This window comes from Ovis canadensis, chromosome 14 (genome assembly GCF_042477335.2).
Source record: "Ovis canadensis isolate MfBH-ARS-UI-01 breed Bighorn chromosome 14, ARS-UI_OviCan_v2, whole genome shotgun sequence".
NCBI lineage: Eukaryota > Metazoa > Chordata > Mammalia > Artiodactyla > Bovidae > Ovis > Ovis canadensis.
Window position 1 is genome coordinate 61,197,625 of NC_091258.1, and position 12,878 is coordinate 61,210,502.

At 56.0% G+C, this 12,878-nt stretch overlaps 2 protein-coding genes across 2 annotated transcripts; one reads left to right on the forward strand and one right to left on the reverse strand.

Moving 5' to 3' along the window:
- Positions 1–1,312: 1,312 nt before the first annotated feature.
- PSMD8 (proteasome 26S subunit, non-ATPase 8) lies at positions 1,313–7,637 on the forward strand. The gene is made up of 7 exons (XM_069550699.1): positions 1,313–1,720; positions 2,737–2,809; positions 2,930–3,032; positions 4,433–4,598; positions 5,082–5,182; positions 6,306–6,417; positions 7,100–7,637. The coding sequence occupies exons 1-7, from the start codon at positions 1,550–1,552 to the stop codon at positions 7,235–7,237; spliced, it is 864 nt and encodes a 287-aa protein (XP_069406800.1). The 5' UTR covers positions 1,313–1,549; the 3' UTR covers positions 7,238–7,637.
- Positions 7,638–8,123: 486 nt separating this feature from the next.
- Positions 8,124–12,096, reverse strand: GGN (gametogenetin). Its single transcript, XM_069550698.1, has 3 exons — positions 12,025–12,096; positions 9,120–11,039; positions 8,124–8,303 (listed from the first exon to the last, which is right to left on the reverse strand). Exons 2-3 carry the CDS (start codon positions 11,018–11,020, stop codon positions 8,186–8,188), a joined length of 2,019 nt encoding a protein of 672 aa, XP_069406799.1. The 5' UTR covers positions 11,021–11,039; positions 12,025–12,096; the 3' UTR covers positions 8,124–8,185.
- Positions 12,097–12,878: the final 782 nt, after the last annotated feature.

A 12,878-nucleotide genomic window follows, 5' to 3' on the forward strand; every position in this document is an offset into this window, starting at 1 on the left:
TTTCTCCAATTCCTCCTCACCTCAAGAATTTTTATTGCAACGCTTGAAAATGGCAAACAAAAATAACCAAAATGTCAATGGGAACCATTAAATGAATTGTGTAGTTACATTGTGGGATATTGTGTAGCTTTTTTTTTTTTTTTTGAGTTTCAGAAATATGTCCATCAATCTCCAGAGATGTCTTTAGCTTACTGCTAAAAGCATGGTGCTTTTTAGAAAATATGTATAGCACTAATATGATGCAGTTTTTCCTTAAAGACTTTTTTTTTTTTTTTAAAGACACAACTTGGGAATTCCGTGACGGTCCAGTGGTTTGAAGTGGGTGCTTTCACTTAGATGTCCCAGGTTCAATCCCTGATTGGGGAGATTAGATCCTTGGCAAATAGGCTGGGCGGGGCGAACCGCGGGGGCGGGGGCGGTATTAGCCCAGCGGAGCGTGGATGAAAGACGCAATTTACACACTCGTTCATTCATTCAAGAAACATTGTCTTCCTCGCGCTGGGAATACAGCAGTAAAAAGAACTGATAAATATCCCTACCTCTTATGACATTTTAAATGATGGAAGACAAGAGAATTGAGAAAAAGTAGATGTTAAATAGGCAGGGGTGATATAGATGGAGGAATCAGGGGTAGGGATTAGAAAAAAAATTGGGAATTCCCTGTGTTCTTTAGAAGGAATGATGCTAAAGCTGAAGCTCCAGTACTTTGGCCACCTCATGCGAAGAGTTGACTCATTGGAAAAGACACAGATGCTGAGAGGGATTGGGGGCTGGACGAAAAGGGGACGACGGAGGATGAGATGGCTGGATGGCATCGCCGACTCGATGAAAGTGAATTTGAGTGAACTCCGGGAGTTGGTGATGGACAGGGAGGCCTGGCGTGCTGCAATTCATGGGGTTGGAAAGAGTCGGACATGACTGAGCGACTGAACTGAACTGAACTGATGGTGGAATTTAAGCCATTAATACTGGATGATTTTTGTAAAGTTTATGCGTATTCGTACAAGCTTGGAGAAAATGTGGAAAGATGCATTGAGAAACTAGTGAGAAAGAACTAGAGTCAAATCTCAGCCGTTAGTCTCTTGGAAGTTTACCCAGTCTCTCAAAGCCTCTCTTCCCCCTGTAACATGGGAAGAATAACAGTTAATCAAATGGCTCCACCACCGCCACCTCTTGGTGTAGAAAGAGGTGCCGCGCGGGTGAAATCTCCAAGACACATACCTCAGGGTGAAGCCGGTGCGGCCATATTGGCTACGGGAAATGCGGAGGCGTTGCGACTGCCGCCATTTTCAATTAGGGCAAGGGGCGACTTCCGGTTACCATTTTGAGTGACAGTAGAGGCGGAACTCTGGCTGACAAGCTCATTAAGGGCCGGGCTCCGAGGGCACCTCCCTGAGAGCGACTGAACGCTAAGCCCGGCGGGCGGAGGCAAACCATCGTAGCCCCGCCCCCGATTTAGGGCTCCACCTCCCGGCCCCACTTCCGTCGGGTGAGCGTCGGTAGGCGTCGCTGCCGTAAACCGGGCTGTCGGTTTGCCGCATCACGGAAGATGGCGGCCACGGCGGTGAACGGGGTGGCCGGCACCTCGAGCTCGGGGACTGCGGCGGCCTCGGGCGCGATCCTGCAGGCCGCGGCCGGCATGTACGAGCAGCTCAAGGGCGAGTGGAACCGGAAAAGCCCTAATCTTAGCAAGTGCGGGGAAGAGCTGGGCCGTCTCAAGGTAAGGATCGGCCGGGGGTGCTTCGAGGGGTCCAGACCTAACCGAGTTTCGCGCTCAGGGGGAAACCGCGCGAGGATGGGACTAAGGCGGACTGGGCTGTCTAATAGGGTGAAGGATTCAGAGGAGCCGAGGTGCGGTTTGGAGGCACGTAGATGTGAGAGGGACCTCGAACGGACTAAATGCGGCCCCACGGTGTGTGTGTGGGGGGGGTGATGGAGAGGGTGTTTCTGGCACACCGAGTGAGAGGTTAAAATTTTGGTGCTTGGAGGTCTAGCTGGTTGGAGTGGTAGGATGGGGCTGTCAGCTTTTGTGATGTAGGGTTCTGGCCGCCACCAAGTGGGAAATGAGGACTGGACAGGGAGATGGAAGAAGGCTGAGATGATGGGGTTCGTGGTTAAGAACAGGCTAAGCTGGGGTCCGAGAAATCTGGGGCTTAGGGATAGATCTTTGGAGAGAGGGGCCCAGCTAAGTTATGAGGGCAAGACTGAAGCTGGGAAAAATACTCTTAGAGCAGAGGACCTTAATGGGGCTCGGGTTGCTTCAGGCCAGGTGGAAGGGGTACAAATACAGTGGGCTGGACCAAGTTGCTAAGGGGAGTGGTATCTGATAAGGGATGATGTGTGAGCTGGACCATAGGAAGAGATTAGCCCCCTTTCCTCCTTGGTGTAGGTTGAGGAGGGTAGCTGGTCCCACCCCAACAAGGTGTGGGAAAGTGTTGCCAAAGAACCGAAGGTGCTAGTGTCTCCCCTCCCCCTTGATTCCACTGGGTCAGGCATGGAGTCGGTCTCCCCAGTGGGTCTACTAATACTTGTAACATGAAGTCATCCTAAATGAGCCCACATCATGTGTCCAGGCCCTGATCTGACTGACTCCTTTAATACTCATAACAACCTTATGAGTCAGGGATGATGGCTAGTTCCATTTTCTAGGTGGGAAAATGAAGGCCTAGATAAAAGTAAATAGCTCATACCTAAAGTCCCATCTTCTTTCTTTCCTTCCCCTGCCTTCCTCTTCAGCTGGTTTTGTTGGAGCTCAACTTCCTGCCAACCACAGGGACCAAACTGACCAAGCAGCAGCTCATTCTGGCCCGTGAGTGTCACTGGAGTTGATGGGGAGGTTTATGGACTTGGGTCATGGCAGGAATGGTAGCAGTGGCGGTCAAGGTCGGGACTCTGGTCACCTCCTGAGAACTTTCTCTGTTGCCTACAGGTGACATACTGGAGATCGGGGCTCAGTGGAGTATCCTACGCAAGGACATCCCCTCCTTCGAGCGGTACATGGCCCAGCTCAAATGCTACTACTTCGATTACAAGTGAGGATGGACCTGGCCCCTAATTTGGGGTGTGTGTATGTAGCAGCTTCCCTGGTGGCTCAGTGGTAAAGAATCTGCCTGCCAGTACAGGAGATGGGCAAATGCCTGGGTTGGGAAGATCCCCTGGAGAAGGGAATGACAGCTCACTCCAGTATTCTTGCTTGGAACATCCCATGGACAGAGGAGCCTGGCAGGCTACAGTCCATGGGATCACAAAGAGTTGCATGCAGCTGAGCACACAGTAGTGTGTGTGTTGGAGGGGGTGGGTGGTTTACATGGCAGCTTTATATCCTTGTTGCTCTAGCCACTTGGGACATCTTCCTTCACCTGGGAATTCCCCCTCTGCATAGCTGTGTGCCCAGAAGCCTCAGGGTTTGTGGTTGGCCTGGAGGGCCTGAGTCTGGGATTATGCCATCCAGTCTCAGTTACCCTCTGGTCTGTCTCCTCCTTCACATTCCCATTTGAAATTTCCACTCCCCAAGGTAGCCACCGTCCCGTTTTACCTGCCTTGATGCCAGCTTTGCCCTCTTCCATTCATCCCTCCATGGCAGCTGGGAGGATCTTCGTGACACTAAAATTTGACCATGTTGATTGCCTGCTGAGAACCTGTCATGAGTCTCTGTAGCACTCAGGTTTCAGACCAAGCTCTTTCCTGTGGTCTCCAATGGGGTATCAGCCCTGACTCCTCTGTGTGTCTCCCATCCCAGCCTTGTCTCTCCTACTGGACTGTGAGTCTTCTAGAAACAGAAGGGTCTTGGTCACGGCTGGGTCCCAGCACAGCCTAGTATGGAGCCTGGCCCAGAGCAGAGACTCACTTATTGCACCTTGAATATGAAACTGAATGGTTTCATAACCAAATGGGGTTTCCATGGAGACTGATGGTTAAGAATTTGACAGAAGTAGCTAGAAAAACCGAATTTGAAGCTATTTCCCCCCCTTCCTGATTATATGATCTTGGGCAAGTGGCTTCATCTCTCTCTCTCAGTTTCCCCCCAGAAGTGAAGGTAATGCTTATTAATATAATCATAATTAGCACTTCTGTGGTATTTGTTGGGGCCAGATACCATTCTAATCACTGTACTTGGATTAAATAACTAAATCAGTTAACCCTATTCATTTAACCCACCTCTATGAGATGGGTACTGTAATGAAACCCGTTTTACAGTTAGGGGAATGAGGCTTAGTCACTTCACTGGAGTGAGGTCACTTCTAGGGCCCATATGATTGTGACTTCTTTATGTCTCTTTGAGCCTCAGTTATATCTGAAAATCCAGGAACTAGTGCTCCTCCAAGGAGAGAGCATCGGGCAGTCATCAGGGTGGATCCCTGGTACCTGTGGTGTGGGGAGCTTGGTTGGCACCTAAGCCCTCCTTACCTTGGATTCCCACTCTGGTCCATAGGGAGCAGCTCCCAGAGTCAGCCTACATGCACCAGCTCCTGGGCCTCAACCTCCTCTTCCTGCTGTCCCAGAACCGGGTGGCTGAGTTCCACACAGAGTTGGAGCGGCTGCCTGCCAAGGACATCCAGACCAACGTGTACATCAAGCATCCAGTGTCCCTCGAGCAAGTGAGGCTGAGGAAGCGGGAGGGGAGGGCCTGGCTAAAGGGAGCGGTGCAGGGAGAGACATTCGGGAGGGTTTCCTGGAAGACTAGGCAGGGCTCAGCCTGTGGACTCTTTGCCCATTTGTCCAACAAATATTGAGCCCTAGCCATGTATACAGGCACTTTGGTTGGTTTTCCGACTGTACAGTGAACAAAACAGATCAAATCTCAGATCTTATGAGGTTGACGTTCATATGAGGAAGCAGATAGTAAACAAAATGAGTGTGTGTCTGTGTGTTTGTGTGTCTGTGTGTCTGTGTGTACATACCAGGGAGGGCTTCCTAGAAGAGGAGGACCCCATCTGCATGGGGAGTGGTGACTGTATGGCAGAGAGGGTTCTGGCAGAGTGTAGATTATGGAGGCACTGGGATTACAGTGAGGCCTCAGTGGGGATGCCTCTGTGCTGCCTCTTCCTCACCCTCTCTTCTTCCCCACCCGTTCTCTACAGTACCTGATGGAGGGCAGCTACAACAAGGTATTCCTGGCCAAAGGCAACATTCCCGCCGAGAGCTACACTTTCTTCATCGACATCCTGCTTGACACTATCAGGTGCGTGGGGGGGCCAGAGCCCTGCGGAGTATAGAAAGAGCTTGGACTCCAGAGTCAGACAGTTGTCTGTTTGAGTCCCATTTGGGCCACTTGTGATCTGGGGAGTCTGGGCACATGAGTTTCCTTTTCTGTGAACTGGAACTGGTCATGAGATGGTGGTAAGAGCCCTCCTCTCACTCTGGGCCGTGTGTGTATGGGCCTATAGAATTCGATCCTGAGCATGGGCTTGGTGCCCAAACAGTGCTCAGCTCAGCGCACAGACAGAGACCTTGCTGCCTTTCTCATGGAAGTACTCCTTGAGTCATCTGGCTTCACCTCAGGTCACCTAAACTGTGAAACCTCAGTTTTTCGTTCTTTAGAATAGGGCCACCAAATCCTGCTAGCTCCTCGGGGGTTGCTGTGTACACAGGCAGCACTGCATGGGCGGATGGGAATGACGTGTACAAGTCCACGTGTTCAGGTGGCATCACAGTTGGTTCACTCGGGCAAAGCACCAGATTGAGTGGAGTTCTCATTCCTCCAGTGACAAAGCTGGGCCCAGAGAGGTGCGGGGAGTGAGGAGGGGCAGTTGAGTAGGTTTAGGTTATTTTTAACTCTGAAATATTTCTACTGTCTGCAGTGCACAGGGAATAATATAATGAGTGCCCACATACCTACCAGCTGGCCTAAGAGATATTAATAAAATACTCACAAACGGGCAAGCTCCTCCTTGTCACTGGTTTTTGCCCAGAGCTACCCCCTTCTCCCATTTCAGTGGCTTGATGTCTTGCTGTTTTTTAACTTTAGTGTTGACCTCTTAAAATGGGTACAAAGAACCTCCTTGGGATTGGATCCTGTGGGGGGAGGGTGTTAGGTGAAGAGATCCCCTTATGTGAATCTGAGACTCAGTTTCAGCCAAGCCTGAAGTCCTCATGGCTAGGAGTGAGAATCTGAGCCTGGGCCCAGGAGTCCTGGAGACCTGAGTGTGTGCCCTGCTGTGGCCCTAGGTTTGCAACTCTAGTCAAGCTACTCTCCCCTGAGCCTCGATGGGATAAATGGGGCAGGTAACATATTTCAGCCATAAGTGCTGAACTGAAGGGCCAGGCCTTGTCTGTGTACGATAATGAGACTCATCTTCCCCCAGGGATGAGATTGCTGGTTGTATCGAGAAGGCCTACGAGAAAATCCTCTTCACCGAGGCCACCCGGATCCTCTTCTTCAACACGCCCAAAAAGATGACAGACTACGCCAAGAAGGTGGCTGGGGTGGAGGTCAAGGGACCATAGGGTCCACTCGCTAACAGCAGGGTGGGATGGCCTGGAGGGACACTGGAGCAAGACTCCAGTTGTGTGACCTCAGGCAAGTGGCCGAACTTCTCTGAACTTCAGTTTCCCTATCTGTAGAAAGGGGATAGGGTTTCATGTGTGGGATAAGCTGAGCCCAGCACCTGGCACCAGCCGGAGGGGAAGGCTTAGCGCTTGATGGTGGCTGTCCTCAGAATTCCTTGGAGAGTGCAGCTTTTCCCCACAAGACTTTGGTTCATTGGCTCTGGGGTGTTTGTGTGGGAGCAGGGTCCCTGGAGGTGCTGCTGCTTGTGGTAGAGTAGCCCTGGTGACTGACGAGGGTCACGATCAGACTGGAATAGGTGAACCTGAACTTGGGTGATGGGGACAGCTGATATCTAATAATTGTTTACTCTGGGCCAAACATTGTTCTCAGTACTTTTGATTCATTTGAATCCCCACAACAGACCCAGAGAGGTGTGTGATTAGGGTCCCATCTCAAACATGGAGAAACAGGGGCACAGAAAAGTGAAATTACTTGCCCAGGGTTGGTGAGGAAAGTGAGCCAGGGCCTACATGGGTAAGTGCTGGCTCAGGGGCCTGGGGAGGGTGTGTGTGATCACCCCATCCATCTCCCATCTCTCTTTTCTTGCAGCGAGGGTGGGTCCTGGGCCTCAACAACTACTACAGCTTTGCCAGCCAGCAGCAGAAGCCGGAAGATACCACCATTCCTTCCACGGAGCTGGCCAAACAGGTCATCGAGTATGCCCGGCAGCTGGAGATGATCGTCTGAGTCCACCAGGCGCTGGGGTGGGGCATGGCTTGCATTATTTAAGGCAGTTGGAGTGCAGAGTCGTCCCCCCCCCCCGCAATAAAGATGGATTGACATTTTCTTAGGCCCTTGTCGCCCCAAGCGGACTGGTAGGGACATAAGTTCTTATTACCTCTGAAGAACTTGGAAGTTTGAGGGCACGAGGAAGTCTGAAATAACCTTATCAGCCTCTTTCCAATGGCCATTGCTCAGAGTCTCCAACACAGATGGCCTGAGGGAGGGACAGGCCCCAATAGAGGGACTCTTGAGGCTAGCTGTGGACGCTCAAAGGCCAGGCCAAGGTACCAGTGTTCAGTGAAGGGGGCGAAATGTCCTGATATTGAAAAATACTTGCAGTGATTAAACCAGTTTTTAAAAATGACATGCTAAATTGACCTCTGTGAAACAAAAGGCACAAGGCCCTGGCCTGGGTGGGCCTTACTCCCACTCTTCTGAGCCAGTGCTGTGATGTAGGACCTCTGTACTTCCCAGCCTATGTTTTCTGCCCTTGAAGTTCTCAAGGTGTTGAAGGCAGAGTCCAAATTTGACTGGGCCATTTGTGGGATGTGGGATTTTCAAGATTTTCTTTGAGTCAGTTTTCCCAGCTGCATAATGGGAATGATCATTCCTGCTTTCCGGAGTGATTTGGGCTAAACCCTGAGCTTGGCACCAGATTGCCTGGAAATGGGGTTGATATTTAGGGGAGTGAGAACGTCTCACCTGCGGGCTTATCAGTCCACATGCTGGATGAACAGAACCTCCCTTATTGCTGGTCTGGGTCCAGCTTCTTGTTCCCAGGATGTGGTGTTCAGGGAGACCTCTGCCCCACCTCAGCCCTCCAACCCTTAGCTGGTGACTGATAGGCATCTCAGCATCTGGATGGCTTTTATTACCAAGGAGGGGTGGCAGAGGGCATTGAGCAGACTGCACTCAGTTGGAATGGGTCGCCTGCAAGTCATAGTGCTCCAGCCCGGCTACCAGGGAGCCGGCCAACTTGATGGTGGCGACCCAGGGTGGCTCACTCAGGTGGTTGGTGGGCGTGCTCAGCCTACAGGGAGGGTAGAATCATCAGAACCTGTGTGGCCAGGCCTTTACCCATTCTAGGCTCCACTCTCTCCATCTGTATAAGAGACCATGACTGAATATCCCAAAGGGAGTTTAGATCAGGGCTGTATCTGAGGAACAAACTTAGTAGGAAAGAGGGCTGAGGGCTGGTGATAATGGTTCCCCCAACTTCCCCTCCCTGTGACTCAGGACCCAAGGTCCAACAGACCCGGATGATGACCAGATTTGAGATTAAGGGGTGAAGGAGAGGTAACCAGGGGATGCAGTGTCTCCCCTGAAGCTGCAGCATCAAGGGTAATCTCTGCAGGACAAGGACTGGGACATGAGCGCCCTCTGGTGGTCAAAGACCGGAGAGGTCGGGAGTCTGAGGGACTAGGCCTGGGGCTTCCTTTGGTTCCAGAAGACCCGGAAGACCATCATCTCTTCTGTCCCTGAAGAGCTTGAGAAATGGTCCTCCTTAATGTCATTGGGGACAGGGTCAAGGAAGTGCATAGGATCAGGCCAGCAGGGACCAGTACCCCTGATGGCTCCAGAGAGTAACAAGGGAGGTTATCCGTCAGAGGTCTGGATACTAAGGGGCTGGGCCAAGGTGTTCTCTGTCAGGGAGCAGTGTGCTATCAAGGCTCCTATTGGTTCTGAAAGATTGGAGTTCAGTTGGGTTTGATATGCAGCCAAGGGGAGGGTCTAGGGGCAGCTGGGGTCAGGAGGCCAAAAGGTTGAATGGGGCCCTCCAGGAAAGTGAAGTTCAGGACTTGGAGGGGTATCCCCTTTCCCTCCCTCCTCCCTGACCTCCCCTCACCAGGCAGACACGTTTCTTGGCAGGCGGCGGTGGCGTGGCTGGTGGCGGCAGTAACACTTGCAGGGACAGGAGTTAAGCACCTGGAAGGGTGGCCAGTGGCGCGCGGCGCCCGAGTTAGCTGTCCCCGCCGGAAGAGCTCCGCTGCCACCACCCCCTGCACCACCGCTGTCAGTCACAGTAGTGGCTGTACGATCGCGGGGACCATCTCCGGGGGCGCCATCCTCACGCGGAACCGCGCGGGCTGCACGAGGACCCTTGTTCCTGCGAGTGCGGGTCTTGACGGGCGCGGGCGCGGGCGCGGGCGCAGGTGGCAATGGCTCGGCCACAGTGGGAGCTGGAGCCGGGGATGGGGCCGGGGCCGGGGCCGGGGCCGGGGCTGGGGCTTGGTCGGCAGCCAAGGCGGAGGACAGAGAGGGAGCCGGGGCGGGAGTCACGGCCGACTCCAAGTGGCCCGGGGCGGGCGGGAGCGTCACGGGCAGCGGCGTTGGCTGGATCACGGGCGGCTGCGGTGTGGGAGGCGGCGCTGGAGGTGGCGTGGGTGGTGGCGTGGGCGGCGGCGGCGGCGGCGGCGGCAGCAGCAGCTCCGGCGGGCCGGGAGGCCCTGGGCGCACCGGCTCGCCATTGGTGGGCGCCGGGAAGATGAACATAGGCGGCGCCAGCAAGGCGGGTGCGGGCCTCCGGGACCCGGGAGCAGGATGCATCTGCCCTGGAGCAGGTGGTGCGGAGCCCCAGGGCCCTGAGAAAGCGGCTGCGCGTCGTCTGGGCGCCCCGACGCCTCCGCCAGCTCCATTGAAGCGAAAGTGGCGTTCAGGGCCATCAGGAGGGCTCACCCAGTCAAATTTGGGCTTCGAGCCTGGGAAGGTGGTATAAGGTGGCGGCGGAAGGGTCCGGGCGTGGGACGCAGGCGCCGAGGGGGGTCCAGAACACCCCTCGCCGTCTCCATCCCCGCCCTCTGCTTCCTGAGTTCCCCGAGGCACCTCTCCCGAGGGGCGAGAGGCCCCAGGAGCGAGGGGCCCCTGCTTCAGGACCTCAGCGTAGGAGATAGCGCCCGAGGCGGCGAAGAGCCCGCCGCCGCTGCCGCCCCCCAGAGAGGCTTTAGCGGCTAAAGAACTCGACGCTGCCGCAGGGGCCAGCTGGGGCCCCGACTTGAAGGTGACTTTACACAACAGACTCAGGCCGGGCTCTGGGGCCGCAGGCCTGGCCATTTCGCCCTCGCCTGCTTGGGGAGGTGCCCCCCTGCGGGCCCCGCTGGCCGTCTGGCCCTCGCTGCCGAGTCTGGCCTGGGTTTCTGTAGGGGTTGCGGCAGGTGTGGCCAGAGCAGGAGTGATTCTGCGGTCCGGGGGCTGCCCGTCGGAAGGTGGCGGTAGTGGCGGCTTCCGCGGCTCCAAGGGCGGCGGAGTCGGAGACTGGGCCCTCGGGACAGGGTCTAGGTCCTCTTCGGGTAGTTGCCGGGACGGCGGCGGCAGCGGGCGGAGGCTCGGAGGGTCACCCTGGCCGCGATGACTCGCCTCCAGCAGACCGCGGATCCGGGGCACCGGAGTGCCCGTGGGTTTTCGCCACTTAGACGGCGCGGGCAGCAGAGTCCCCACGGGGGGCGGGGGTGGTGTGGAGACCGCGGCCGCAGCCGCCTCCTCTGAAGGGGGCGTCACTGGCGAGGGCAGTTCTAAGGTCAGGGGCAGGGGTGAGGGTGAGGCCTGGGGCTCCGGGGGTACCAGGAGTCCCGGGGGCGCGGAGCTGCCAGGGAACCAGACGCCCAGCCCGCGAGCCAGGCGCATGGCCGGGGAGGAGGGGGTCACCTCGGGCTCCACCAGGGATGTCCGGCGGGAGTCGGAGGACCGGTCCGAGGCCTGCTCTTTTCTGGAGCCCCCGCCCGCGGACGGCTCCGACTGCACGTTCCCCATTTCTGACGGAGGTCGGGGACTGTGGTCAGAAAAACTTCCGCCAGTCAATCTGCCAGGGCTGTGGGGAACCCCCCGAAGCTGGCTGAACTTGGTCCTGTCCGCCAGCACCGACTCAACCCTTGTTCCTCAAGACCTACTCAGGCACTGGTTTCTCCCCGCATTCCTGTTCCCTGACTCTTGACGTTCACGCCTTCTTCCTCATGGCCCCATACAGCTAGCTCCTGCTCAGATACTTAGTCTTCCATCCTCTTAGTGTACTAAGGTCCGGTATCTGTGTCTCTGGCTGGTCCCTCATATCACATCCTTACACTGTGGCCACGTTTTAGGTCTTTAAGCTCCAAGATATAGGTCTTGCCCGCTTCCCTGGCAATCACGCAGGCCGCGACACTCATGATGTCGGCCTCTGTAGCCTATAAGGCCTACAAAGAGTTCAAGCTTCTTTCCCAGGACTTAAACTGGGCTCCTGAGGCCCAAGCCCCGCCCCCGCCCTCTTGTCCCGCCCCCGATTGTCAAAGAATCGGGCCTTCTCAAGTCCCCTCCCACCCCTGCCCCAGGTCTGGCCCCGCCTCCGCTTAACAATTTCTGGTATTCTTGTCAGTCTAACCCCTCAGTCATCACCTCTAACCCTCAGATCCCTCTCTCTATGTTGATCATTTGGTCCTGTCCTCTTCCCGGCTTTAATCCTAAATTTCTTTTCCCGCTCCTAGTCTAGAGGCAGGCCTCACACTCAGGCCCCACCCCTTTCCCCAAGCTCCTCCTTGGCTCCTCCTTCGCTCGGAGGATGCCACTCACCAACTCCTCCAGCTGACCAAAGTTCAGACCGCGGCCCCCTGGGCCCAGGGCAGGGCGGGGAACGGCCGTAGCAGAAAATAACCGAAAAGAACGGGGCTGCGGGTGAAGGCAAGTGGGCGAGACAGCGAGGGCGGACTCCGAGATCTAGGCCCCGCCCCCGAGCTCGAGGCTCCGCCCTCCTGTGAGCCAGCCTAGCACAGCCCCTTACGAACCTGGATCTCCCTTTGAAATACTCCGGTGTCTTCTTCCCCGCCCCCCAGACCTCGTAGTCCTAGGCCTCATCCCTTTAGAACCTTCTTTTAGCCCCGCCCAATTACAATGCCCCGCCCCTCCGTTATTACCTCTCCCGAAGCCCCGCCCATTACGAACTCTGCTACGTAGCTCCTCCCTTTTGGAACTCTCCGTCGTCCGGCCCCTAAAGACAATTTACTTATAAGCTCCGCCCTTCTAAGACCTGGCAACCTCTCTTCCCAAGACCCTCTCCTTCCTCGGGCCGGCCTAGAAGGCCCTTCCTCCGTGGGCCCGCCCCTTCCCTGACGCAGGCGCTCGTCCGCGCCTTCGGCGTCCGCACCCTCTCCTCTAGGCCCTCCGACCCCGCCCCCTTGCGAAGGCTCCCTTCTCGCCCCACCCCTTTTCGAACCCAGTCAGGCACCCAGCCCCTCCCATTTAGAACCACAAACGTAGACCCTCGCCTCTTTAGAATCTTGAGACCAGGCTCCGTCCTGGACCCCTTCTCCATATCCTCAAGGGCCAATGGCGCGGATGGGTGGGAAAGTAGGGGATCCTCTCTGGATCCTGAGAAAATGCGGGCTGGGGGGCTGTTCGCTAGAGCCACTGCCGGGCTCTAGGACCCAGCGGGCAAGTGCGCCTGCCTCGCGTTTACCCCTCCCCCAAGCCGCCCCCTCCCCCCCACCCATCTTCCAGGTTCCCCCTCCCTCCCCCTGCGCCCCGGCTCCCGGTGCCCGTCTCTAGCGCCGCCGGAGCCAGCGAGGGAGCCGGAGCGAACAGGAGGAAGAGGAGGAGGAGGAGGCCACGTCGCCACCGCTCGGAGCCCGGCCGGAGCCTC